This window comes from Magallana gigas, chromosome 3 (assembly GCF_963853765.1).
Source record: "Magallana gigas chromosome 3, xbMagGiga1.1, whole genome shotgun sequence".
Classification (NCBI taxonomy): Eukaryota; Metazoa; Mollusca; class Bivalvia; order Ostreida; family Ostreidae; genus Magallana; species Magallana gigas.
This window is the reverse complement of record NC_088855.1, coordinates 57279317-57305200: the sequence shown is the minus strand read 5'-3', so window position 1 is coordinate 57305200 and position 25884 is coordinate 57279317. Positions and strand designations below refer to the sequence as shown.

General features: G+C 36.9%; 1 protein-coding gene and 1 long non-coding RNA gene across 15 annotated transcripts in view; one reads left to right on the top strand and one right to left on the bottom strand.

Moving 5' to 3' along the window:
* LOC105321494 (septin-2) overlaps positions 1-22418 on the bottom strand; it is a 30690-nt gene extending 8272 nt beyond the window's left edge. For 4 of the 9 annotated variants that reach the window (XM_011419765.4, XM_011419767.4, XM_011419768.4 and 1 more), the window contains exons 1-4: positions 7416-9052; positions 3168-3273; positions 1856-1942; positions 786-909 (exon numbers count right to left, since the gene is read on the bottom strand). In XM_011419765.4, coding sequence (XP_011418067.3) covers positions 786-909; positions 1856-1942; positions 3168-3273; positions 7416-8192 — 1094 coding nt within the window. In that variant the 5' untranslated portion in view covers positions 8193-9052. Of the gene's footprint in view, positions 1-785; positions 910-1855; positions 1943-3167; positions 3274-5109; positions 5191-5857; positions 6013-7415; positions 9053-11699; positions 12559-22229 lie in introns of those variants that run through there. The other 5 variants (XM_011419771.4, XM_066080585.1, XM_011419770.4 and 2 more) reach the window with 5 other exon arrangements.
* LOC105321496 (uncharacterized) lies at positions 15008-22492 on the top strand. 6 transcript variants are annotated; one of them, XR_010712453.1, is made up of 5 exons: positions 15008-15593; positions 17913-17991; positions 18203-18320; positions 18843-18933; positions 22120-22492. It is a non-coding gene; the product is annotated as an uncharacterized lncRNA (long non-coding RNA). The 6 variants fall into 6 exon arrangements; XR_010712451.1 differs by having other exon boundaries at positions 15009-15593; positions 18172-18320; XR_010712452.1 differs by lacking the exon at positions 15008-15593 and adding an exon at positions 15612-16597.
* Positions 22493-25884: the final 3392 nt, after the last annotated feature.

The window sequence follows — 25884 nt, the reverse complement described above, 5'->3', positions numbered from 1 at the left end:
CTGTAGAAGACATCCTATGGTATTACTGTAGAAGACATCCTATGGTATAACTGTAGAAGACATCCTATGGTATTACTGTAGCAGACATCCTATGGTATTACTGTAGCAGACATCCTATGGTATTACTGTAGCAGACATCCTATGGTATTACTGTAGAAGACATCCTATGGTATAACTGTAGAAGACATCCTATGGTATTACTGTAGAAGACATCCTATGGTATTACTGTAGAAGACATCCTATGGTATTACTGTAGAAGACATCCTATGGTATTACTGTAGCAGACATCCTATGGTATAACTGTAGCAGACATCCTATGGTATTACTGTAGAAGACATCCTATGGTATAACTGTAGAAGACATCCTATGGTATTACTGTAGAAGACATCCTATGGTATAACTGTAGAAGACATCCTATGGTATTACTGTAGAAGACATCCTATGGTATAACTGTAGAAGACATCCTATGGTATTACTGTAGCAGACATCCTATGGTATTACTGTAGAAGACATCCTATGGTATTACTGTAGAAGACATCCTATGGTATTACTGTAGAAGACATCCTATGGTATTACTGTAGAAGACATCCTATGGTATTACTGTAGAAGACATCCTATGGTATAACTGTAGAAGACATCCTATGGTATTACTGTAGCAGACATCCTATGGTATTACTGTAGAAGACATCCTATGGTATTACTGTAGCAGCATCCTATGGTATTACTGTAGAAGACATCCTATGGTATTACTGTAGAAGACATTCTACTGTCCGCTTTTTACTTACCAGTCCTGTGAGTTGAGGGAGTCCCCGAACCCTGGGGTGTCGACCACCGTCAGCCTCAGTTTCACTCCGCGCTCCTCAATCTCCACCGTGGAGGCATCAATCTTAACTGTCTGCGTAATCTTCTCTGTAATTACAACAACCTCATGAATCAGGGGTATATCAGCCATACCACCAAGTCACTCATCCACCAATAGAAAATGACCCATAAATGGATAATTAACACAGATTTTTATAATAATGACCTGTAATTTATAGCAAAGTTTCTGAGAACTGTACATAAAATGCAAAAAATCCAAAACCGGGCTTAAGGCATATTTTTTGTTAATTTACACAAAAAATAGATTGTAGATAGACACCCTAATGTTTAGTTAATCAGAATTATTAATACAGTCAAACTTTGTTATCTAAAACTAGATGGGACTGTTTAAAAAGTTCAAGATATCCCAGTATTCAAGATACTGAGGGTTAAATACTTAAAAAATAAGCGGTTAGGACTTAAAATCACTTTGAAATATCCTTTTTATTCGAGATATCAGTGTTTGAGATATCAAGGTTCAACTGTACAATCAAAATTCAAAATTAAAAGCTCAGGTGTAATTATGACAGAAACAGATGACAGCAGAACTCTGTACAATACACTAGCATCATTGATCAACTCTAAGTTAGACTTTATCAATGACATTTGTGATTCTATCACTGTCTCCGACAAGGAAGAACGCCAGATATAACTGTTGATTACTTGGTACCTAGATCTACCAATTCCGGTAGGACTCTGGTGGAATGCCACCGCACAAGTCATGCAGTTCCAGTAAGGTCATTTTATCAATTAATTATCTGTTTTCAAATAGACAGAGTATGCAACATCTACAGGGGGAATAAAAAAAGCAGCAGCTACATATTGCTAAGCATGATGTGACTTTCAGTAGTCCAACAAAGACAAGGGGGCACCTGCTACATAATGCAGGAACTTTAATTCACGAAGAGTCGGGAATATTGGATCACACTCTGTAAAATTAACAAAAGGAAAATTGATAGGTAGATCTATATGTAATGAGAACAGAGTGGTGTACCTGAGGCTGTGTGAATGTGTCTCTCTGGGTACAGGTCTGTCAGAAACAAGCTGTTCACCAAGGTGGACTTCCCCAGTCCAGACTCCCCTACAAAACAATCATCATCATCATCATCATCATCATCATCATCATCATCATCATCATCATCATCATCATCCAGTCAAATCATACAAAATTACAGTAATGCTTATCAATTATTTGAATCATTTATAAAATATCTATTGTGCAATTTTACGTTAGTATGTCCCATTTTATTCTTCAGTATCTTTAGATATTTACAAACAACATTCTTTATTTTTTCCAAATTTTGACATCTCGACAGGATCTCTCCAAAATCTGTAAACAAGCCACTGTCATAACAGCATGCATAGATTTGGGAAGAAGAGCCAATGGTACATGTATGTGTGTGTGTGAATTTCTGTAAACTATCCGCTGACAACCTGTCGGAGTGGGAGTTCATTGAACAAGCCCGCCTGTAATGGCAGGCGTTCACACCCAGCACCGAGGGCTTCAGTTACCTCAGTGTCAAGAACTAGTTATCTCAGGAATTATGTACATAGACCTCTTGACTTCTGGAGATCTCTCTCTCCACATAACAGGCTTTACATTTCATACTACACAGAGTTTAACATTCATTTACTGTAGCCACTTAGAGGAAGCCAATAAGAAACCAAACTGAGCAGAGAATATCAACCAGTGAGTGCCACTATAAATACGTGTTCAATACACTAACTCTTGACGTTCCTATATAATGAACAGTTTAATTTATACAAGTAACTCACTCTCAAAGGTAGCCCCGTTATCCAGTCCCCTTTGATCCTAACAGATTTCAATATGCTACAAATCTGTGGTGAGATTATTAAAACATTATTAACCTGAGTGACACACCCATAAACAGTGTTCTCTGCATACAAACAAGCCTCCTCTTGTTTTGGTTCCAATGTACGAAACACTCCGTACGTAACAGCATTCTCACACAGAAATAATGTTTATACATCTTCATGAATCATCCCTGAATCCCAACTATAGTACTGAACAATATTTCAACTCCTAAGGTTCCATAACAGTTGTAGCTATTGTGGTTTTTACATCTTTCTCATGATCACACATATACAAGGCATAGCTTATGTGGTTTTTTTGTATTTCTCATGAAAACAGAGGCAGGGTGAAGCTCACACACACAGAGGCCATACCTTATGTGGTTTTTATATTTTCTTCCTTTCTCATGATAACACATTGAGGGTGAAGATCAGAGAGAGAGAGAGAGAGAGAGAAAGACAGGGGGAAGTGCTTGGTCCAGCGGTTTACTTACCAACCACCATGAGTGTGAACTCGAATCCCTTCTTGACTGACTTCCTGTGGACCTGATTGGGTAGGTTGGCAAAGCCGACATATCCCGACTGCTCTGGTGCTGTGAACTGTAACAGAAAAAATCAAACCATCAAAAAACAATCCTTATTACAGCAGAAACAAAGCTTGGACTCAAACATTCAGAGCAACAGTCTCTGTAGTTCTGTAAATGTTTTCTTCACCAAATCCTTATACATGTATAATAGTTCAATCCATGGTCAAAATAACCATGGGATGGAAATGTTTCGGTTTCATCTATATTCAATGAACATCAATTTTTTTAATACAGTGGTTATTAATAATGTGATACTCAAAGTTAACTGCAAAACAAAGGAAGAGGATTGCAAAAGATTTTTTTTGGTAAGTTTAATTGTCAAAATTTAAATATCCTCAAAAAAGTAAATTTTATTGAATACACAAAATTTTTAGGCCCACAAAGTGATGAATATAAATGAAGCCACAAAAAGTCACATATATATTATAATTGTTCAAAGCTCTGTCAAAGGAACTTGTTCTCATTATAGTTAAAATGTTTTGGAGAAAGATGAAAAAGCAGCTCTCTAAATGGCAAACTGCCATCTTTTAAATTGACCAACTTTAAAACTTACATTTGCCACAGGTTTTATTTCAAAACATCAAACCAATGTCTATTACTAAGTATACATCACTAATTTGCATTTAATGGAGAAACAAATTCCTCACAGAGTCGAAAATAACGCTCTAATAAGGAACTCTTGAACAAAGGAATGGCATCACAAGTGGTTGTTAATGCTTTCCACCACATTAACAATTTGTCTCCATTGTATTTTTATACAGAGCTTAGTTAAGTGTAACTTTCTAATTTATCAGCGTAAAATAATTTATCAACATCGGAAACTAAACTATGCGCTGTTTTAAAGGCCAAGTTTAATTAGAAGGATATAAAACTCAACAAAAAGTTCTCCTTAAAATCTGTTAGCTAATTACAATTTCCATGATATGTTGGCAGATTTGTACAAACAAGACTTCAGGAATATGATTTACATACATTATCATAAATCTGAGGAAAACAATAAAGATATAAGAATTTTTAGGACATTAAATGGAATAGAAACAATGAGTTAATTTCATATAAAGATGTCAGAAATTACATCACAATATCAGTGGATTGGCCAGCTACAGAGAGAATATCTCCCCTCTGTCTTTGACTCCTTCAGCTTGGTTCATTTGTTAATGCTATAATCTGTCGGTCTGTAAAATATGTATCAAATTTAACACCGGATTATGTGTACTTTTAAACACCTTACATGTACATGTAAGTTTTGAAATCCAATTAAAATTCTATTAACTTTCAATCTTTTTGAACAGACTTCTTACTGCCCTGGGTCATGTACAGTATATAGTGTGTGGTAAGTATATAGACAGCCCACCCAACAAATGCTTAAACAATCACAGGATGTCTACCATTAAACATTATACAGTTACATACAGTCCCACTGAATATCATATTTCAGGTGATTTTAAACTTTGATTTGTGATAACAATTTCTTTCCCTCAAACATCACTGACTGTGATCTCCTTGCTCATTAGGGCCTATACTGATAGAGGCAGTGCTCTGTACATTGTAGCAGATGATCATCTATCAACAGTTTCAGACTCCTAGCATACATATGCCAAACATCCAATCTCCCACCCTGCTGGGCTAATGAAGAAACCCTCTGTGTATTAGATTTCACTGTACGCCAAAGACAGGTTCAGCCCCGGCAAAAGTCCTCAAATTACACAAACAGTACAAAAACTGAGTCCCTGTCTCACCTGAATGCCAGGTGTAATCAGGTGAGACACACCCTGTCAGTGTGCAGTCAGTGCAGTGAGAAACAGCTGGCATAGATATGTGTCAGGACTGGATGGCATGTTCTACATACCTGCATCTGAAGGCAATCTGACAATACACAACCGATCTTTGTTCTAGCAGAATTTCTTACACTCATGTTCTCCCAGGCTTTTACAACCTATCAACATTCCTTGCTAGCAGGTTCCTCTGTGAGAACCATTTCTTCAAGCTATAACATGGGAGTATGTATACATTAACCTGTATAATATAATCAACAACACATCTGTCAACAACTGGCCTATAACAACACCTGAACCTGTGACCTCTGACCCTGTCCCTCATCAGGTCAGATGTCTCATCAACAAAAGAATGCCCTCAATACGATACCCAATGAAACTGCCCTAGTTCATCTCACAACCTGACATTTGATCACAAACAAAAAACATCAGGATATCATTCCTGTCCGGCCAAATATTCAGTGATATCTATCTATGATTTTATCACTAGCATCAAATTAAATGACACCCTGAATCACGACTCTTGGGTACAATTAATTAAGTATAAAAATTGACTGGACTAAATGTGACACAGACTTGGCTGTCCCCGATCACCTACACATAAACAGGAGGACGGGGTCCCTGCCTGGGAGTTTATGGAGACAGACACATCACATCCATCACTGGACCCCTGCTCCTATTGATTTTTTTTTACTACAAACTGACTCATCGAAATAGAAAAATCTCAAACCCAATATCTCAATTGATTTCAACATAATAAAAGAATTATCCAAACTGTATCATTCTACTCGCACATAAACACAATATACCATTGACACTTACCATTTCCTCAAAGACACCTGTTGGAAACATGATGAGAATGGTAGTAATCCCCCAATCAGAGTAAATATGTATCCCTGTCTGCTCTAAGCCTCTGCACTTATTAATGTGAACTCCCAGAAAGGGGTCGGGTCAAAAGGAGTCAAGTAATCTCTGCCTCTGTAGCCTGCCACTTCAAAGACAGGATGCCAGACGGATTATGACTTGGGAGAAGTTCCCTCAGCCCTGATTTTATTATTGGTAAAAAATACACAGAGATACATGTGTTTTATCTATAGGTGGGCAGATGGGAGGAGATTCTACTAATCTCCCCAATGTGTTGACTTAAACCTCCCCATCAATGTCAACATCTGTGAGCGGTTCCTTCCATGTTAGAGAACAACATTGTATAATAGAGTAATTACAGCTAATTAATGTGAAATGCCGACAGTATGAAGCATTGCCAGATTATATGTACAATTTTTGAATATATTCACAATGATTTTTCATTAATTAAAATAGAAAAGAAAAGTTCTGAAACCAACTGATTATCTAAGAGGTAGATAATTTAATTTCCCCTTTGACAAACATCAGCTTAGTGATTTATAAACCCCTTCACCCCTTTCTTTGGCTCTTCATCGAAATGTAAAGAATTTTCCTGATAATTTCAGTTAGATAACTCAGGAGGATGAAATAAATGCCAAACACACAAATCATAGCAGGGACCACTATCAGCTGTATCTGTCAGCTATAGCAAAGAAATCCCCCACTCTGCCAAGATTACATCCCTCTCAGAAAGCAACTGTTAAAGTCACAACAACTTTTATCTTTTAAATTTAATCTTTGAATTTCTTTCAAATGCTCAGTTAAAGAGAGATTAGCACTGAAATATTTAAAAGGTGTTTTGTGCATTAAAAACTTGAAAGATTGCATTAAATTTTGATTCGTCTATAGGCCCCGTTCCTTGGCAACATAAGATTTATGGACTAAAACCTGGGGATTACCAAGTTAGGTCATCAATGCTTGCCATGACGATTGGTCCACATTCACCGTGGAGAATTTTACCTGTCATTTTATGTCTAAAATTTCAGAAAAGGAAACTTCTACACGTTTCATTACATGATCTTATCTTGAAGGATAAGCGTATAATCCCTGACAAGCAGTGATGTATTGTATACCAGCATGCACCCCTCCAAACAGAGGTGTCTGATCAAAGCGCCGGATGACCCGACCTCAGACAATGCCTACCCTGCACACCCTCAAATATACTCACTGTAATCTGCAATAAACTCTGACTTGGATAAAAACCAAGTCACTTCAGAAGGATTACCTTAATGAATTCAACTTCTAGAATATCACACCACAGGATGATTAAATGCAAAGATTTGGATAGCATGTCTCAACAGACAGATCATAACTGCAGAAACACAAGAAAAATTGGATCTAATTCATGACATCCTAGAGTAAACCCCACTACATCAAGTTCTGGCCCTTGACTCAAAGGTCAGGCCCTACCCACCCTTTGACTCCAATAAAAGCCCTGGTGAGACCCACTTCAGCCCTGTACCTGCCCTTGACTCACCTTGTACGGTGACCCTCCTTGGACCTTACTAGGAGGGGCTGTTGGGGGTGATACTGTCCCATTCACAGGAGAGGTGACAGTGTGTGACTCCTGGGGTGGGGGTCCCACTGATAGGGCACTGGGTGGGGGGTGCGGCTTCATACTGTTCTGTTCTGTAGGTAGGGTGTCAGTCACACTGGGGTGGTGTGTGGGGCCTGACACTGAATTGGATGGCACTGCCGATTGTTTGCCAATAGAGGATGAGTCAGAGTGACTGGAGGATCGAGTGTCCGACGTAGACCCCGATTTAGAGGTTTGTCTCTTGGGTACGTGGAGTTCCCCTCTGACCGAGCTTGGAGCTGGGTGGAGGTCCTGTTTGGTGGAGCTGGGTTTCCTTGGTGGGACAGGATCTACTCGAGCGGAAGTGGAAGAGGTGGAAGATGAGGAGCTCTTCCTTCGGGTCTCTGAGAAAGACTCTGATTTCTGGACAGGTTTCTGTTGTTTGGTGTTTGACATACTCTGAAACACATTTCTGGAATTGATAAAAGAGTCTGACTTCTTCACTGGTTGTCTCTCTCGCCCGCTCTCACCTGTCTTCCCTTTCACGGGGTCACCCCCATTTGTGCCCTTGTTGGTTGGGCTAGTTGGAGACTTGGGTTGAGTAGACCCTCCATTTTGTCCTCCAGAGGCTGACGGCGGTCGGGAATGACCATTACTCCCTCCGTGACCTCCAGACGTAGAGACTTTCACTGTAGGTACAGTCGATGTGTAAGTTCCTGGTTTTCGTCTCGGAATCATGATCACTTGTTTACACGAGGCGCACAAACACAATGTGTAAGGTTCAAATATGACATAAAAGATGGGTGCTGTAGTTAATTCAAATTAGACCACCATGTTCCGTAAAACTAACATAATCAATCAGGTGTATACAGGTGCTGTGATAAAATCTACATGACGAGTCAGTCACAAAAACATAAGGCAAGATGGTGACCCCACGTACAGACCAAATATCTCCCTCATAAACCCTGATGACCCATTAACACTTCCAAGCTCAAAATATAAACGCTGGTGTCGGTTTGCCGGCCGTGGACCTTAGTCTTCCTCCGTCCCCCGTCTTGGTCCGGATATCCAGCCAACACTTATCATTGGTCCCCTCACTCTGCAAACAGATGACAACTTTTACTGTGTATACTTAATCTGATACACTTAACCCCGGCATTTAAACTTTTTGTACGGCAGCCATTCACAGTTCCAACCTGTGTGCCATTCAGGTTGAACAATCCTTGATAATAATAAGTAGTGGCTGTGATCAAATGATGTACGCAGTCGATCAGTCACCTTCCTACATAGGTAGATAGAAATAGTCTGTGTCGCGGATTCAATCAGTCGGCGATCACTGATGGAGAACTCCGAAATCAAGGTGTATCACCGAGTGTCACCTCCTCGCTACTCTATCCCACAGTGTGTAACCCTAGCCCCGGTGCATGAAGTCACAGCAGTAAAGTACCCCTCGTCCACAGTCTAAGCCGGGCTCTCATTTGTCTCTGGCCATACACTAGGGATCACATGGACGAATTCCACCTTCCTGGCTTTCAGGTTTGAGACACCTGACCCCTGTCCGTCAACCTGAGACTAATTTGGTCCACACTCCGAATCAAGGTCCCATCAAGAGCATTTCATGCTCAACTTATGAATAATGCAGGCGAGTGGTATAGCTCTCAATAAAAGACCTCAGACTGGAGGGATAATTTGTCCGATGGGGTCTGCCATTCAAATAATGAGGAATTCATTACGTACTATAAACACTTATAAGCTCGAACTTGTGAAGACTTTGGCTTTGTTCATCTTATGTATAATTTCTTCTTAATAAACGGCAGACTTTTTAATGCATAAAAATGCTGTTAATAACAGTGAGTCAGAGCTTCTTAGGCCTTTGGCAATTCTGTTCCTCTTACCTTTTCTAACCTCTGACTGGTAAGAGTGGAGACATTAAATGACTTGAGAATTAACATATACTATATAATATAAATGTAGATTAAATCCACATCAGAATATTACAAAAACTAATCAGAACTTTATCAACTAGGATTATAACTCATGTAATTTACTAATTACATTGAATAACTCCTTAATTGAAAAATATAAAGGAGACAGAATTCTATAGATCTCTCGCTGCTTATCTCCAGGCAAGCATACAGGAGTTTGCTCCCTTGCCAGGGATTGAAATGTAGGCTAGACAAGTAAATTAAATGAAAGATTCTGTAAATAGACATCTATTCATGCTTAATTTAAAATCAAGCAGAAGCTGAATTAAAATTCCGAGAAAGTTCTTAAAATAATCTGAAAAGTTTTTGATTAACCTGGTTTTGGTGGATGACGAAAAGGTAGACAAAGCAAGATCAAATAAAATTCCCGTCGGTCCTCACAGCAACTCAGAAATTAATTAAAATATCATACTCTCAAAGCTAAGAACTTCATAAATCCACTAGATTTATCTCCAATGCAAACACTTCTAAACAAACAAAGCTATTTGTATTTACATTACAGGGAAAAAATGAGTTCTGTCACCTTTACCTAGAATTCACTGTTTTCTGGTTTTAGTTTTAATATTACAATTCACAATATATACAATGAAGCAAAACAATGTAACTTTCCTCCAGCGTAAAACAGTTTCATTTAATTGAAAAAACATTTTTGATACAAATGGCCAGAACTTCCCTGGTACACATTGTAGATGAAATTAGAAATCTGACAATGAAGTAATTTGATATGCTCTACACATGACTCTAAATTCATAGATCCATAAAAAGATTTACTATCGTGTTCAAGGAATGATTTACATCTTGTTTTCATTTCAAAGATCTTGAATTGTATGTAACATTTCACACCTAACATCTGGACAGGGTCTCTTTACTCACTGGTTTTAGCCAAAGAACTCAACATGTGACCACAGAAGCATGTCTAAGTTACTCGCTCTTAAATGATTTATGTCAAGCCATTTAATTTTTCAATTTTAGCAATCATAAAGGCATGTAATGACCCTTCACACCGCTGATTCTGTGGGGTCCTCTAGATAGCGTTCTATTCACTGTTACATAGAGTTGGTCATTGCCCATTAACCGATCCCGTTAAAAGCATTCTGGAGGGCTTTCTTACTTTTACACCCCGTAATGAGAGCTGTTCACTAGCAATCCTTATCAGGCATGTATCCATTAATATAAAATTTACAGCCCAGAAACTTCAATGACATACCAGATATGAAAATGAGTGAAGAAAACATATTAAAATGGTGACAAACTACCCTTTTTTCCAGCCCTTTAAGCCTGATGCCATTTTAATCCTCATAAAACATGAGAGCGTGCATCAAATTTCACAGCTGAGCCATTTGTTATTTGAGTCATCAGAAGACATGGACCATGAGCACAGGTTTCCTTACAATACCCAGTATAACCCCTAACTCAAAGCCACTTAGCACATCTAATTAATATGTATGGAGCACACAATGCTCAATGTTCCTTCAGAGGAAAATCAGGAAAATGAAACCCTTAATGTGTCTATAATCGTGAAATGGGCCATCTCCATAACTATAGAGTTCACGTCCCCTCAGCCTTGACTATGGATCTCAAAACACCATGTAATTACATGTATAAGTACATGTAAATTACAGGCAAGACATTAAATCTAAAGGTCTTATAATCCTGTGATGTAGGTAAAATATACAGACAACTGTAGTCATCTATAGATAGCTGACCCCAGGGAGACATTCACATAGGAAATAGTGAACTATTCAAAAGTACATACTGGGTCCATACAGCATGGAATGGGAGGGGGTGGGGTGGGGGAGGGGGAGGAGGAGGAGAGAAAGAGCATTGGGGGATGCACCTATCAGGGGGAGGGGGTATGCCTATAGACAGGGTGTATTCAGCCTAAATAAAACCTTTCTACATTTACGAACATGTGATTTCCTTTTACATGTAACCATCACTGAGGCCTTGTTATAGTAGTTATAATAGAGGCCTTATTTAGTACAACAGGAATGTCGAGAGAGCTGTGTCTGAACTTTTTTTATTACTACCACCGACCAAACAACCTTGTTTATGATTTAAATTGAAACAAGGAATGTGAAATCCACCTAATGCTGTAAAATAGTTTAAATCTGAACTGCAGAGTTATTTACATACAGCTTATTAAATCTATGACTTCATCTCCTGTTAAATGCTATCTAAATTACAATCACCCATACATCATCTTTACACTAGTCAGTACACACGTCCCACAATTCTATCTGGTCTGAAATGTACTTACTTTTTGTAGTCTAGAAAGTAGGATTTCTCCACAGCTTTTACGGAACTTAAGCGGGCCAAATGATTCGGACCGTGCAACAGTAACGTTCTTTTTAGGAGTCAGTTCATTGTTGTTTATGGTGAGATTTTCCTCGGCCATTATTTCATACTTCCTGCTATTTGACACTTAACACTATCAATTCACAGAGGGTTCCATTAAGGCCAAGTCTGTCCTTCCGTGAGTGAATCCCTAGGACACTGGGCACAGAACCTGAGGCCAGCACCGGTCCATGTCTCTCCCACAGGCCAGGGTAATACCTTTATCTATATGGCCACACACTCTCTCTCCATGAATTTCGGATAATCCTAGTTCAATTCTCATAAAGTACTTGAATTACATGTAAACTCACTCAAGTACTTCCTATGGCAACAAAATTGTAAACTTTGTCCACAGAGTACCGAGCTAAAGTCACCGTCGCTGGGGACTAGAGCGGGATTATATCCCCGCTGATGTCACTGGGACAAGTTTTCCCACCATGCACTTTTACCTGGATGCAGGGAACAGGAGAGTTTTGTCTAACAACCCACGGATTGTAACTGCACTCCACTTAGCGGTGTTTAACCAGACTGACCTACACTACTCGTAACAACACCTCTATTCCCTCTGTCTCAGCTTACTAGGAACATCAAATATGTCAATAATGGGCAGCTAGATTCAAATCTGGGCTACTTAAGACGGACTTGTTTTCATAAAAGATATTAACACATGTTCGTAAAAGACTAAAAGACATAACATCCCGCCCTCTCTAAGTCTCGTTCCGGCCCAACGGCATCCACGCCAAATTAAAAATCCTTATTATTGATGAAATCCAATCCGAGCTGAAGGTCTAAGCCCCTGACAAGATAAGGTTTTTCAGTTTCTACAAATGTATTCAAATTCTGCCATTTTATCAATGTTTACCTGTTCCCGTTTCTGAAGTTCTTTAATGAAATCTAAATATTTTCTGCAGCTTACACGGTACTTATCATCTCCATCATTATTTCATAAACTCGTCAATGCCTGGTGGACTCGATTGAGTAGAGCAGAAAAAAGCTAATCCAAGCATTATGTACATAAAATTGCTCAATAAATAAATCCACGAAAAATTCCATTAAAGCAAAGTGGGTCTCCTTTGACTTTCCCCGCCCTCATCTGTGATTCTTTTATTGTCTTCCAGTGGGGTCTGTCGCTCCGATGGTTTTCTGTAGACAGTCTGGACCAGAAAGAGGCGGGAATCCTAAATTAGCGGGCCCATTCTATTTGTACATCCCTTTATCAAACATGGGGAGGTTTTCTCCAATGGGCCAAATTCCTTCATTAAGTTTAAATGTTTGGTCACAAACTTTTGATAAAAAAGTTATTCACTAAATTCCTACTGAGAAAATTACCTCAACCGATTTTTAGGTGCAAACTTGTTGTAGTAATTGACTTGATGCAGTGTGGAGATAGGGAACAGAATGCATAAAATCTCTGATAAAAATCCACTTCTTAACCAGTCTAACTGTCAAACTTTGTCTTCTAAAAATTCTTCCTGACACAGACGAGGAATACACACTTCAGATCCAATAAATACTCAGGAAAAGGATAAAACTAGTCTAATTCAACATAAACTTATGTCTAGTTAATAAAATAGGAACTTTAAACAACAATCCTGTTTATCTTAATTACTTCTATCACTATCCATGTTTCTAAAAAATTAATAGAGCATGTCACCGATATGTTTCTTATTAATAATTTTAAGCATATCGAATTACTGTTGAGCGAGTGATTTATTTTCCTGTGGTAGACTAGTGTCCACACTTCAGACTACACACAGACATAGAGTGGAGAGACTGATACGATAGGAACAGAAAGTGTGATAGGATCTCCGACAGGGCGATACTTATCAATATCAAAACATCACAAAACTCCCCACAAAGTCTGACTAACTCCCTCCCTCCTCCAGACTCAAACAGCCGGTACTAAATTCCCCACAGCCCGTCTCCTCAGTGTTACTACACCTTTACAATTTTACAGCCAATTATTGCGGTCTATAGGTAGCTTAATGAATGTGTCTGTTAGCACTGATGCTCTTCATTCACCAGTCTGTGTGTTTTATGTTGACAGCTCTCTTCCCTGACCTGCTGAGTAAGCTGTCTCAGGACCCTCTGACCCGCCCTGTATCTTATGCAATTCATCGACTCTTAGTGTTGCCTCCACTGACATCCCCCCACCACACTTCACAAAAGGCTACCAATGCTTAGTGTTGTCCCCATCTGAACCCCCCCCCCCCCATAATTTTTTTTTTTTTTTTAATTCAATTTTTATGAGTCCACCATACCTCTCTGTTAACAAAATGAGTCAAAGAGGAGAAAAAGAAAAGTGTTTTATCAGTGTTCAGATCAGGAAGGACAGGGATGTCTGTCTACCCAGATACGTTCTTTATTAGTCTGCAGCGATGTTGAATGGAGGCAGGAAACAATCACTTCCTGAAGCAGTTATCTTGGTGACATAAGGGTGTGCAACCCTCGATCTCCCACGTGTATTCATCTGGGTTTCTGATCCTTACTTACTCATGTAGAGTGGAGCAGAACAGAACTCTTGACCTGGGAAGATGGCGTGTGTTATTACACAGCCTACATTCAGTGTCCTCCTCTCTCTTTATATATATACACACATTACACACAGTATGTAAACACAGTCTGGCTACATTCTGATGGACTTTTTGTGTTACTTTTACTTGTAAGGTAACAGACGATTTATATATGACTAAAACACTATCTGTGAGTCTGTACCACAGGCAAAAGTATCCAAGTTAATGAGGATAAAGAATTGAACTGATCACAGTAAATCTATCAATGGATATGATTATTAGTGTAGGACTGAGAGAGCCAATGCCTTCTTTACTCTTATTAAATACTGACATTGTTTCTCCTATCAAAAAATGAAAATCAAGAAAGACTAATAATTCCAGAAAAGAGAACTTCAGCCATATGGGACCGGGTCTCAATCACTCCACAGTCAGGACCAGAGTGAACCCTCCCAAATCCCAGGGGAACAAACTCTTAGTGAACCGAATTCATGTGATTCAAGCAACATTGAGCACAATGTACCAAGCCCCAAAATATTCTGCCCCCCCCCCCCCCCCCCCCAATGCTGACATAGATCTATAAAAAAAAATGTGCATTGAAGGAGTTAATCATTTTAGAACCATTTTATCAAGACATTTGACTTTCGGTAGGACGTAACTACCTTTTTTCTTGCTGCAAAACAAGTTAAAAATGATGCTGTTGCAAATGAAATATACATAGATTGCATAGTCTTAGCTCAAAAGCCAGACAAATCTTGCTGATGTCAAAGAGCCATGGCTGAGTGGCCAGCAATGAAAAAGGCAGGTCTACATCACATTGCTGTTTGACACAACAACCCAAAGTCCAAGCTCCTATTAAAATGGTTCTAATTAATTCTCTGCCAATCATCCTTGGCTTTTGTCAAAGGGAAGGATGTGCTGTACAGAGGACACGTACTGGTACATGAACCTGATTCCCTGTGATTTTACACAAGACAAAATGATCCCTCACTGCTTCTGTACAACAAATTGATCCCTATCTTCAATTCTACAAAAAGCAACTATTTTTTTCACATTCTTCAACAAAATCGTGCCCAAGATCTTTCTTTTGGCTCAGTTGTTAAATTCTTTCATGTATGCTGTATCAACATGCAAAGTTAAAAGTACAATTAGCAAAACAATTCTTTATTATGGCAATTATCTTACGAGTCAGTCAGGTGGTCCTGGATAATTATTACCAGTACGTAAATGTGGCACACAAATTGCATCTGGAAAAGTAAAACCCATCTAAAAAAAACCTGAGGGCCTCCTGAATTTATTTTAACAAGGTAAATATTGAAACTGAACTCTCTTCTTTTGAAACGTGATTTTTTTTCCTTCAGTAAATATAACACTATCATATGAAAACAGCTGTCAATATTGTGTTTGAGTTTTATGACAATCTTCGTAAGGATTATCTTTTTATGGGACTGGGGTCGTCTTTCCTGGAGGCCATATAGATTGGGCTCCCTGGAGTCCGAGAAGTGAATAGTTCTCGACAATTGGTGCAAGACCCACCTCGATGCACACAGAAAACTGAATATCATAGATCATATGGCACGGATTAAAGCTTTGTTTATTTACCTCGACTAGCTTCTTAAATTTTAAACAGAGGTCAATAAAGAATGGTTCATGTTTTACCTATATTCTTGGTCAGTACACTTTTCTCAACGTTTTCACAATAAATATTTTAAGGTCAATGAAAGCAGCATCTACTTGAATATATAAATCATCTGGCTAATCGGCCAACCAACAGAAACATGACCTATTACACCTGAAAATTCAGAAAGAATGGGATGCTGAGGGTCAAATGTGTGTACTAAGGTTCCAATATGGCTGCTCAAAATGCTTGAAAATTGCAAGATAGACCAATCTGATTAAAAATCAGATCCTCGATCCGCTCCTTATTATTTTATTGTCACTTCATGTTAGTGTAGCAAAAATAAAAAATAAGGAGTGGCTCAAAGGATCTGATTTTAATCAAATTGCAAGATAGACTAGCCATATATTGGTGTTCAACTCAGTGAATAATCTATCTGAATTCTTTAGGATCTCTACTGCCAAAATCTGCCACAAGGAAGCTATTACACACCTTTTTGACTTCTACACAACAAGAAAAAAAAATCAAAATTCCTCTCCATAGATTCCTCCTTCAAAAAGTATTTTTACAAGTCATGTGACTGGCCTTGACCTTGGTTATACATCCCTGGTTCATGGTCATGACACATTGTTAAAGAGTGCACTCAACACAAGACAGACAGATGGAGAGACAGTTAAGTCTGCCAAATACATGGTAACCTCTAAACTTGGTGTGAGGGAGTAAAGATCATGGGAATGTGATTCATTAAACACTTCTAAAAGTATCAGTTCTGCAAAAATACAGTTTTGTTTAAAAAAATTATAATTCTTTTAAAGTAGTCCGAGTATCGCACTACGTCATAATACGGATTTTACAATATTGGTTCGACTTTTACAAAGCGTTTTTGATACCCGGTATTGATTTTGCACTACATCGCTGTTGTAAACAATGGCAATAATAAGCAATTAGAACGGTAATATATGTATTCTATGAGAGATAGAAATGATTAATGTTGAGAAACTCGATTCTTCCTGTAAAAGTAAAATGGAAAACGAAGTTTCTGATTAACCATGATCTCAGGTATGCTTATATCTTCTTTGTTTTGACCCCCCCCCCCCCCCCCCCCGAATTTTTATTTTTCTTTTACTAAAACCGGTTTAAATTTAGAGACAGAAGCTATTTCGAATTTAATCAATCGTCAATTAATTAATGTGTAAATGATATCTAACATTGTTGACAGATCTAACCTGAAACTGTAGCAAAATGTGATTTTTACGGATTTTTTCGTCAGGGTCTACTTGGTTTAGAGCTTATAGCGTAAAAAGTAATCCGTCAACATATAATTTATTTTACCCAATATTTTTTCTAAGACGTCAATCTATAGAATAAACACCATGAATTTAAGTTTGAATCCATAAAATAGTAAAAAAAAATTACCAAACGTGACACTAGCATTGCATTTTTTGTATTCTATTTTGATACATCAGGTCCATAAAGCGTACTTACTTACAAAAATTTGCGCAAAATTATTCATGAGATATGGCTTAAATGAATATTTATACTCTATTTTGTATGTTCAGTTCTAATTTTCCCAAAATTGGTAATTATTTTTAGGAAAAACGGACGTCTGGCAAATTTCACAATTGTCAATAATTTTCGCAAGGGGGTACACCCGTCTGAGAGGTGATAACAAACAAACTAGCATGTAAACATACATATTTTCTTTTGTATATGTATTGCTAGAATGTATATTTATCATTTAAAGCTAAGCTTTTAATGATTGAGCCCATTAAGTGCCGAGTATAGGACTACCTTAATTAAAAGTCATTCCCTGCAGAACCAATGGCCCTATTCAAGTAGATGGAAATATCAAAAGAGTTATAAAAGAGCTTTTTATTAAACTCCAACCGATTGAGTAGTTCTCTTTATCCTCTCTATAACTTTGCATTAATATTGAAGAGATACCTATAAACATGTGTCCCTGAATTACGGAAACTGTTAAATTATCATTTCATTTCCTCATTATCAGAAACCTATTACATCTGTGTGATTCATATCAGAAACCAACATTCAGCTCTACAGTTGACTCTGCAAGAAATTGAATTATGGTAATGTTCATACATCTATTCCTATTCTGAATATATTATAGCAGTCCATTTAAAATTTCAATCATTTTATACCACGGATCAGTCGTCCGTAAGTCGGGCTGATTACCTGAAGGAGGAAACTTGATGAAATTATTTGACAATCTTATCTTCCTGCTAAGTTGTAAATACTTCCCAATGCAGTCCCTTTATTATCCTGGGCCTACCTACACAGGTACACACAGGTACGCTCCCTACCTGAATGATGTGGACCCAATCATATTGAAGTGGCTTGGCTTTTTATTTTTTATGATGGATTGCTTGTAAAACATTCCTCAAACGGACCTATATCGGTAAGTACCCTGATCTTGTTCACTACGTATGTATAAAAACTACTGCCTGTTTTGAAGGCAATTTTCAATCAATAAAACGATTATTTTACATTATCACATGATTAGTAAAACTCATGCAAGGAAAGACAACTCTAACAGATTATATTAGGTTGATCAAATCATTGCCATTTTTTGATAGATCAATTATTAATAAGTATATCTTTTGAAAAATGATTCCAAAGGCCATGTTGGTGAAGACTAGTAAGAGCTTTTCATTAATAAAATATGTTAGTAATATTATGATTTATGATAGTTTTAAGGAAAGTCAATTATACTTGTACCATGTACATGTAGTACATTTCCCTTAATGGACTCTGGCCACAGCAGATTTTGATTTGTACAAAAATGAGTGAATTCCAAGACAACAACTGTATATGTTCAGGACTTTTAATTAATTTTTTCATTTATTATACCTATTTATTTATATTTGTTTTACCTGGTATATATATAAATATATATATATTTTTTTTGCTGTCTGATCAGGTCATGTAAGACTGACAGCTTAAAGGCAGTTTCATCTGATCTACCATCAATTTATTACAAGCAACAAAAAATACATGCTAGAGACAACAAGGTAAACATTTTGTTTGATGTAGCTCTCACTTCTGCTAAAGTAAAATTAACAATAATGACAACTGTGTAAGTTGACCCTCCCTCTACTTTCGAATTAGTTTACAGGAACAGCCGCGTGCAGCCTGAATCTTACACTACAAAATATTAGTTTGGAAAATAAATCTGATGAGCTTTAAAGATGATTGGTCTAATTGTACATCATATTTTATAAATGTTGTAAAACAACGGTTTGAATTCATTCATGATTTACATACTGTAGATTCCTTATTTTACGCATTTTTTTAATTCCACGATTGAAGCGGTTTGCTTCAAATCGCGAGAATATAAAATCACAGACGCCAAATGGTTAGCAGTGTTTTTAGAGATTTTAAAATCTTCTCACGATTTTATGCGGATATTAATTCCATGTGTTTAATTAAGAATCTAAAGTACATATTTTAATTAACAGTTTATAAATAAGTACCGGTAGATGTAATGCAATAGTTTTCAATATCATTAAAGAATTACCGGTAGTTTTAATTATGAATAAAATGGTGTACAATATGTTTAAAAATCAAAATTTACTGAGAGGAATTCATAAATAAATTTAAGGCTTCACCAAATTTTTTTTAGTCATGACAATTGTTTTAATATGATGTGATAAGATGGACAAATGGGCATAGTTATTTTATATCATTTTGGGGGCATTTTTACTGAGAAATCCTTCACAGGGATAAATGGTGATTTCGCAACTTGCAAACATTTAAAGTTTAAACTTTGTAAGTGCATGAAAATTCAAGGAGAATCAACCAATTCCGCAGTATTGAGACAAAATTTAAGTGGATTCTTTTTGTATGCACTTCCATGACGTGCTTTGTTTTTAGTACCTAATGTCAAAAAAAAAATTTAAGTTAAAAATGGGACCAAGCAGCTTCCCTTTTTGTTTTATGAAAATTAGGACAGGAACTATTGCATGTATAAATAAATTTGAACAAGGTTAATATCATTACAATATATCTATATCTGGTAGAGTGTTGCCATTACTGAACATGACTCCGGTTGATACAGTCGGTCTGTCTGTCTGTCTGTCCGTCTGATTGATTCGTGTAGATAACCATTTTATTAAACATATAGCCATTAAAGTCTGCAGAAGGTTTAGTTAGCACACTACGATTCTTAACATACATTACACAACATTTCTTTACATACATTACTACAAGTGATCAACTTTCAATCTAACAACACAAGCAGGCCAATTAATTGAGATGTACACAAATTAAGTTTACAGTTGCATTTTCAACAAAGGACTTAACTTCATTAACAATTGAGTGCATGGAAATTTGCATCCCCCGTCACAATAATTAAGATAATGAAGAATGCATTCTGATTGCTCATTAAACTACCGGTAATCTGTTCTAATATGACCAATACAACACAATGATCAACCAGTATACAGCAATCCGTATATGTGAAGTCCTTTCTCCCAAGGACTCCTGTCCATATAAATCTGCTGATTGACATGGTATGCACGGCAGATTGTCAGACCAGCTATAAAATCAGGCTAAATGGAGTTGATGGATTCTTCATAAAAACACAAAAATATTTACATGAGGGTTTCCTACAATAACTTGTTTACAGCAATGAAATTTCATGTCAAAATTCCATTAAACTGTCCAAATTAGTGACAATGTCAGCCTTTTTATCTTTAAAACCTAACTATTATTTTTAAGTGCAAAAACTATGTCCATCTACTTTTTACGTTAATACATTTCATTCACATTTCATGGATAACCTGATGTTAGAACTGGAAATATGCACTGTGATAAAATGGCAGCATCCCCCGCGCATGCTGATCATTTGAAGCTGATAATCAACGTACTGAAAATTTTCTCCCATAATCTAAACACAATGTACAATAATGTACATTAAATTCTTTCCCGAGTATATTGCGATTTTTCTCAATCAGTCTCGAGTAATGTATACATTACTGATGGCCAGTCAGAGCTCCTCTCAAGACAATCATATATATTTACACAGCTGTTTTGTATCTATTTCAGTCTCACTAGAGTGATTCTGTGTATTGATATAACTTTATTTTCCTGGTATTCCATCAGCTTTATATGTACACAGACTCTCAAACAACTATGCAATCAAACAAGATATAATGCTGTCTGACAAACTCGCTGCACTCTTGTTGATACATTTGAAGTGCTTATCACACAGCATTCTGCCTGGTTGTAAGACGTTCACTTATCAGATATTAAATAACACACATCTCTAAACCCCTAATATCTTCCTTCATCTTAAATTCCATATAATACAAGATAACTTTCTGGAAAAACACCAAGTTGAAAAGTGAGGTTTTTATTTAAATGTATGTATCAAGTTATCTCTGTTTAGTTTCATTTTTTAGACTTTGAACATCGCAAAGTTTGAACATCACCGAGTTTTGCATATACTGCTGTAATAATGACATGTAATTAGAAGACAGTGATTAGCTATCAGACTCATTAAGAGAACACCTGGTACCAGGGATTAGCGAGTGCACCTGTTCTTCACCTGTTCATCACTGACCCTACACTATAGACAGCAATCTTAACATTCCATGCATTTTACTGAAGCCTGTCTAAACATTTTTGATTAATAGTTTCAAATGGCTGAAGAAGGTTGTTGTTGCAGTATTTGCATATTGAGACATTTCAACCCCACTTCAATAAATTATCCATCAACAAGAAATTTGTTATATAACCAGTTTCATTTCTTATATGGCTAAAAAGATTGTTCAGATCTCTGTCTGAACAATCAGTGGTATTCTTCCCATTATAAAAAGTATATGGTATAGTAATGATAAATCAATATAAAACAAAACTACAAACATGTACTTTTAAATGCAAATTGAATATTTTGATTAGGTTACAACAGAGACATAAATAACAATGTTATAATGTTATTTATGTCTCTGGTTACAATTACATTTTCCCATGGTTTACCAACACTTCTTGTTCTGGGGCGTATAATTACTTCAATAAGTGCGATATAAAACATGGAAATTAGTACTTAAAGAAATCATTTAGAAATTATATGACTTGCTCAGTTGTAAACAATCTATAGAACATTCCACTTTCACTTTACTGTGTATGTGCCATGCACCTATAACTTGTTTAACAAACCAATAATACATATTTATATTTGATATTCTCATTGACAGACGAGCCTGCAAAGGATAAACAGGACTGAGTCATTCGGGAACAGATAAAGTATGCCTCATCCGCACCCATACAGAGCCTGTCCCACGTGAAGGGAAAGAAAGATCCTTACCTGCCTGCCGTCTGTGTATCCCCACATGTAAAAAAGAAAACATATTATTAGCCTTGCTTCTGACCGCCGATATAGTTCATAGTGATGTTAATATGACTGCATGTTTGTTCGATATTCAAATAAAGAAAGCTGTATACAAACCTGTCGCCATCTTCTTATCCGCCAAAGATGTCAAATGTGACTTCCGGTTAAAGGGAAGTAACCCCGACTGTGTCTGCTCTTTTTTACTCATTTATTTCGTAATAAATATTATGTGAACTGTATTATGACTTCCTTCCTGCTATACTATTTTTTAAAAAAAATTCACATTACAGAGATTTACGTAGGCTAATACATTATTCAGATTGACGAGAAGATTAATGATCTAAAAACGAAAATTTTAACTTTTTTAAGTGTTGAACAAAATTAATTTTCCGGTAAATAAAAATAAAACAATTGGACCTAGTAGTTTTCATTGATTCTTAATCCATACAGAGTTTAAAATTATCGTCATTCTGTTTGAAGCACCATATGCTGTGTTTATATGTAAAATCAGAGACATAAATAACAATATTGTGTTATAAATGTAATTTATGTCTCTGGTCAAAAAAAAATTCTAGAAAAGGAAAAGTATTTTAACAAATAGAAAATACACATGTTTAATAAATGTAAATATTACCATCAAACTGGGCAAAGAACATGTAAAGTTAATTATGATTAACAAAAATCCACGTGTGGCGCGTCATACGTAAAATCAGAGACATAAATAACATGTTATTTATGTCTCTGATACAATATACAAATATAATTAGTACATAGATTTTCTTTTGTTAAATGCATCATGTATGGAGTAACAAATATTAATAGATTTTCTTTTGTTAAATGCATCATGTATGGAGTAACAAATATTTGTGGTTAAACATCTGCTGGGTTTAGTATTTTATAAGATATTCATGTTTATTAAAAAGTGGACAAATTATTCACTTCGTACTTGCTTATAAAGACGACATATGAATAAAAAAACGATGTTCATATTCAACAACAGTGTGACAATTAATACAATATCTTTCGATTTTCAATAGGATTACAATATCTGCCAACCTCTATCTTTAATTTGAGTGCACTTATTCTTAATAAATTGAGTCATAAAACGACGAATCTTCTTGGAAATGGAAATGGAAAAATTAAGTATGGTTGATATATTACTTTTAATTACGCCAGAAAAAAAAGAAAATCCAAACAAAAGATCTCTGGTAAAAGAAATTACGCAAATTACTGTGATTTATATGCCCGGAATTCGCAACCCAGGGCAGTTGTTTAATTCAAAGTATTTAAAACTATTTTAGTTATAGATATGTGTATTATAGCATTGAATCATGATTTTTTGAAGTATACACTCTCATAACTGCCGCGGTGTGTGCATACAAATTGAGTAACGCGCGTTAGCGCGTTATGAAAATTTGTATGCACACACCGCGGCAGTTATGAGAGTGTATACTTCACAAAATCATGATTTAATGCTTATATTTACATTTTTTAACTTCTTGCCTTGTCTGCAAATATGAATTATACCTTAAAATTCCGATCTTATCCTAAGGGTAAGTTAATATTAATGGAAGAGCCACAGTAACAGCCACAAGCATGAACTTTGATTTTCGCTTGTGACGTTGCAGTTTACAGCGTTCAACGTTTGTGACGTCATAATAAAACTCGTCAATTTGACCTTTGACTACTTGTTGCATTTAGAGGCATTTGAAGATCACAGAATTTAATGGGAAAACACAGTAGAATGTAAATATACTAGTATAAACGGTACTTTTTAATTGCAAAACTATAGTATAACGTGTCATATTTTTGTCCCCTGAACGTGCTTTATAAGATGTACCTAATTTTTTTGTTTAAAGATGGATGGTTTCAATTATAGAAGTGGGTCAAATCTAAAAGCCAACGCTCCAGAGGTGTGAATGTTATCATCGGATCCAGTAATTTGGAAAAGGGGGGGGGGTCCATTTGATGAAAACCAATATGTGCAAAATTCATTATTTGTCAATAAATAAGGACTAATTCAACGTTTTCCGTGCGTATACAACTGTATTTAATAAACATTAATAGGCATTAAACGTTTTCCAACAAAATCATATGTCCCAGAGAAAGGGGGGGGGGGGTTCCGACCCCCGGAACCCCGCCCCCTCTGGATCCGCCAATGATGAAGAGACTAATTCATCACACCATCATCAACCAATTCCACTCCTCCTAGTCGCATAGGCGTCGGAACCGGGGGGGGGGGGGCTATTTTTTTTGCAAAGTTAGACCTAACCATTAGGCATATAGCATGATAGAGGGTTCAGCCCCCCCCCCCTTTTCTCGCAGGAAAGATTATTGTTCCTAAATTTACCTTGAAAGATTAAGAAGTTGGATTCAGAGGCATACTAGACCCCCCCCCCCCCCCCCCCACCACGGATTAAGATTTCCATGATTTTGGGAATTAGTTTTTTTCTCAATATTTCTGAGGATTAGTCTAGCCCCCCCCCCCCCCCCCCTCCCACTTTCAATTTGCTTCCGACGCTAGTGAGTCGTATCTTCACTAGCCATGGCCGACGATCCCTCGTTTTCTCTTCTCGACTTTAATTTCTTCCTCGATCTTGAGGAAATAAGAAGAGAAAGGGAAAAGAGAACAGGATATGTTATCCATTTAATAGTACAGTGTATATGCTATAAGCGGAGGAAACTTGGTTAAATAAGCACGTAGTTGTGGTATACGTGGGGAGGGGGTGTAGTTGGGGTGTCAGAATCCGCTACACTCTGTCATGTTGTAAATTATGAATTTACTGGGTGGGTAGAACGAATTCAGTGAACATAAGTTTACTATGAGGCCCATAGTCCACATTGCTCATCCGGTCCACGTACATTTCCTTCCACTCTTTACTCTCAAATATAGAACTCTAAATCCCATGACTACAGACACGTAGCAACAGGGTTGGGGGGGGGGGGGGGGGGGAGATGCCTTGCTTAAATATTATTTGGACGAGACCCCTCCCGAATTAAAAAAAACGATGCTACATGCCTGGACTACCACGCCCTGGCTATGAAAGGTCAATATTTAGACAAGTTTAAGTGATAATCATAAGAAAACATATTCACAACCTGCGACTTTCTGGTGATTTTCACGTTTAAGATTAACTTGACACGAATTTTCCCATATAAATTTCACATAAGCAATACTACGCAATGCTAAGTCAAAATTGACTTTTTAGAATAGAATTCGCCCTAGGTAACGCGTTTTTAATATTATACATTGTTGGAGTTTGCGCATGACCCGCATGGTGACCTTTTATTGAATATGGGCTCATTCTTTCCATTACGTACTGGATGGTTGGTTGTTATAACAGAAACTGTAACTTATATCAGTTCTTCATCCAAGGGATTTTTAAAGTTTTCATTCACATATCAATTTGTATAATTTTGCGTCCCTCCTGTAGCATCATTATTGGTTCATTATTATCATGTGTACATACAAACTACATTACAATATACCAGAATGGTTGCACGACAAATAAAGCTTTGAAGGGATTCAATGGGGAGGTTTGTATATGTATATGTTTGTAGGTTTCATATAACAAATTATATGACGTAGGGCAAATGGACAGCACCCCCTTGACTGAGACTAATAGGGGTC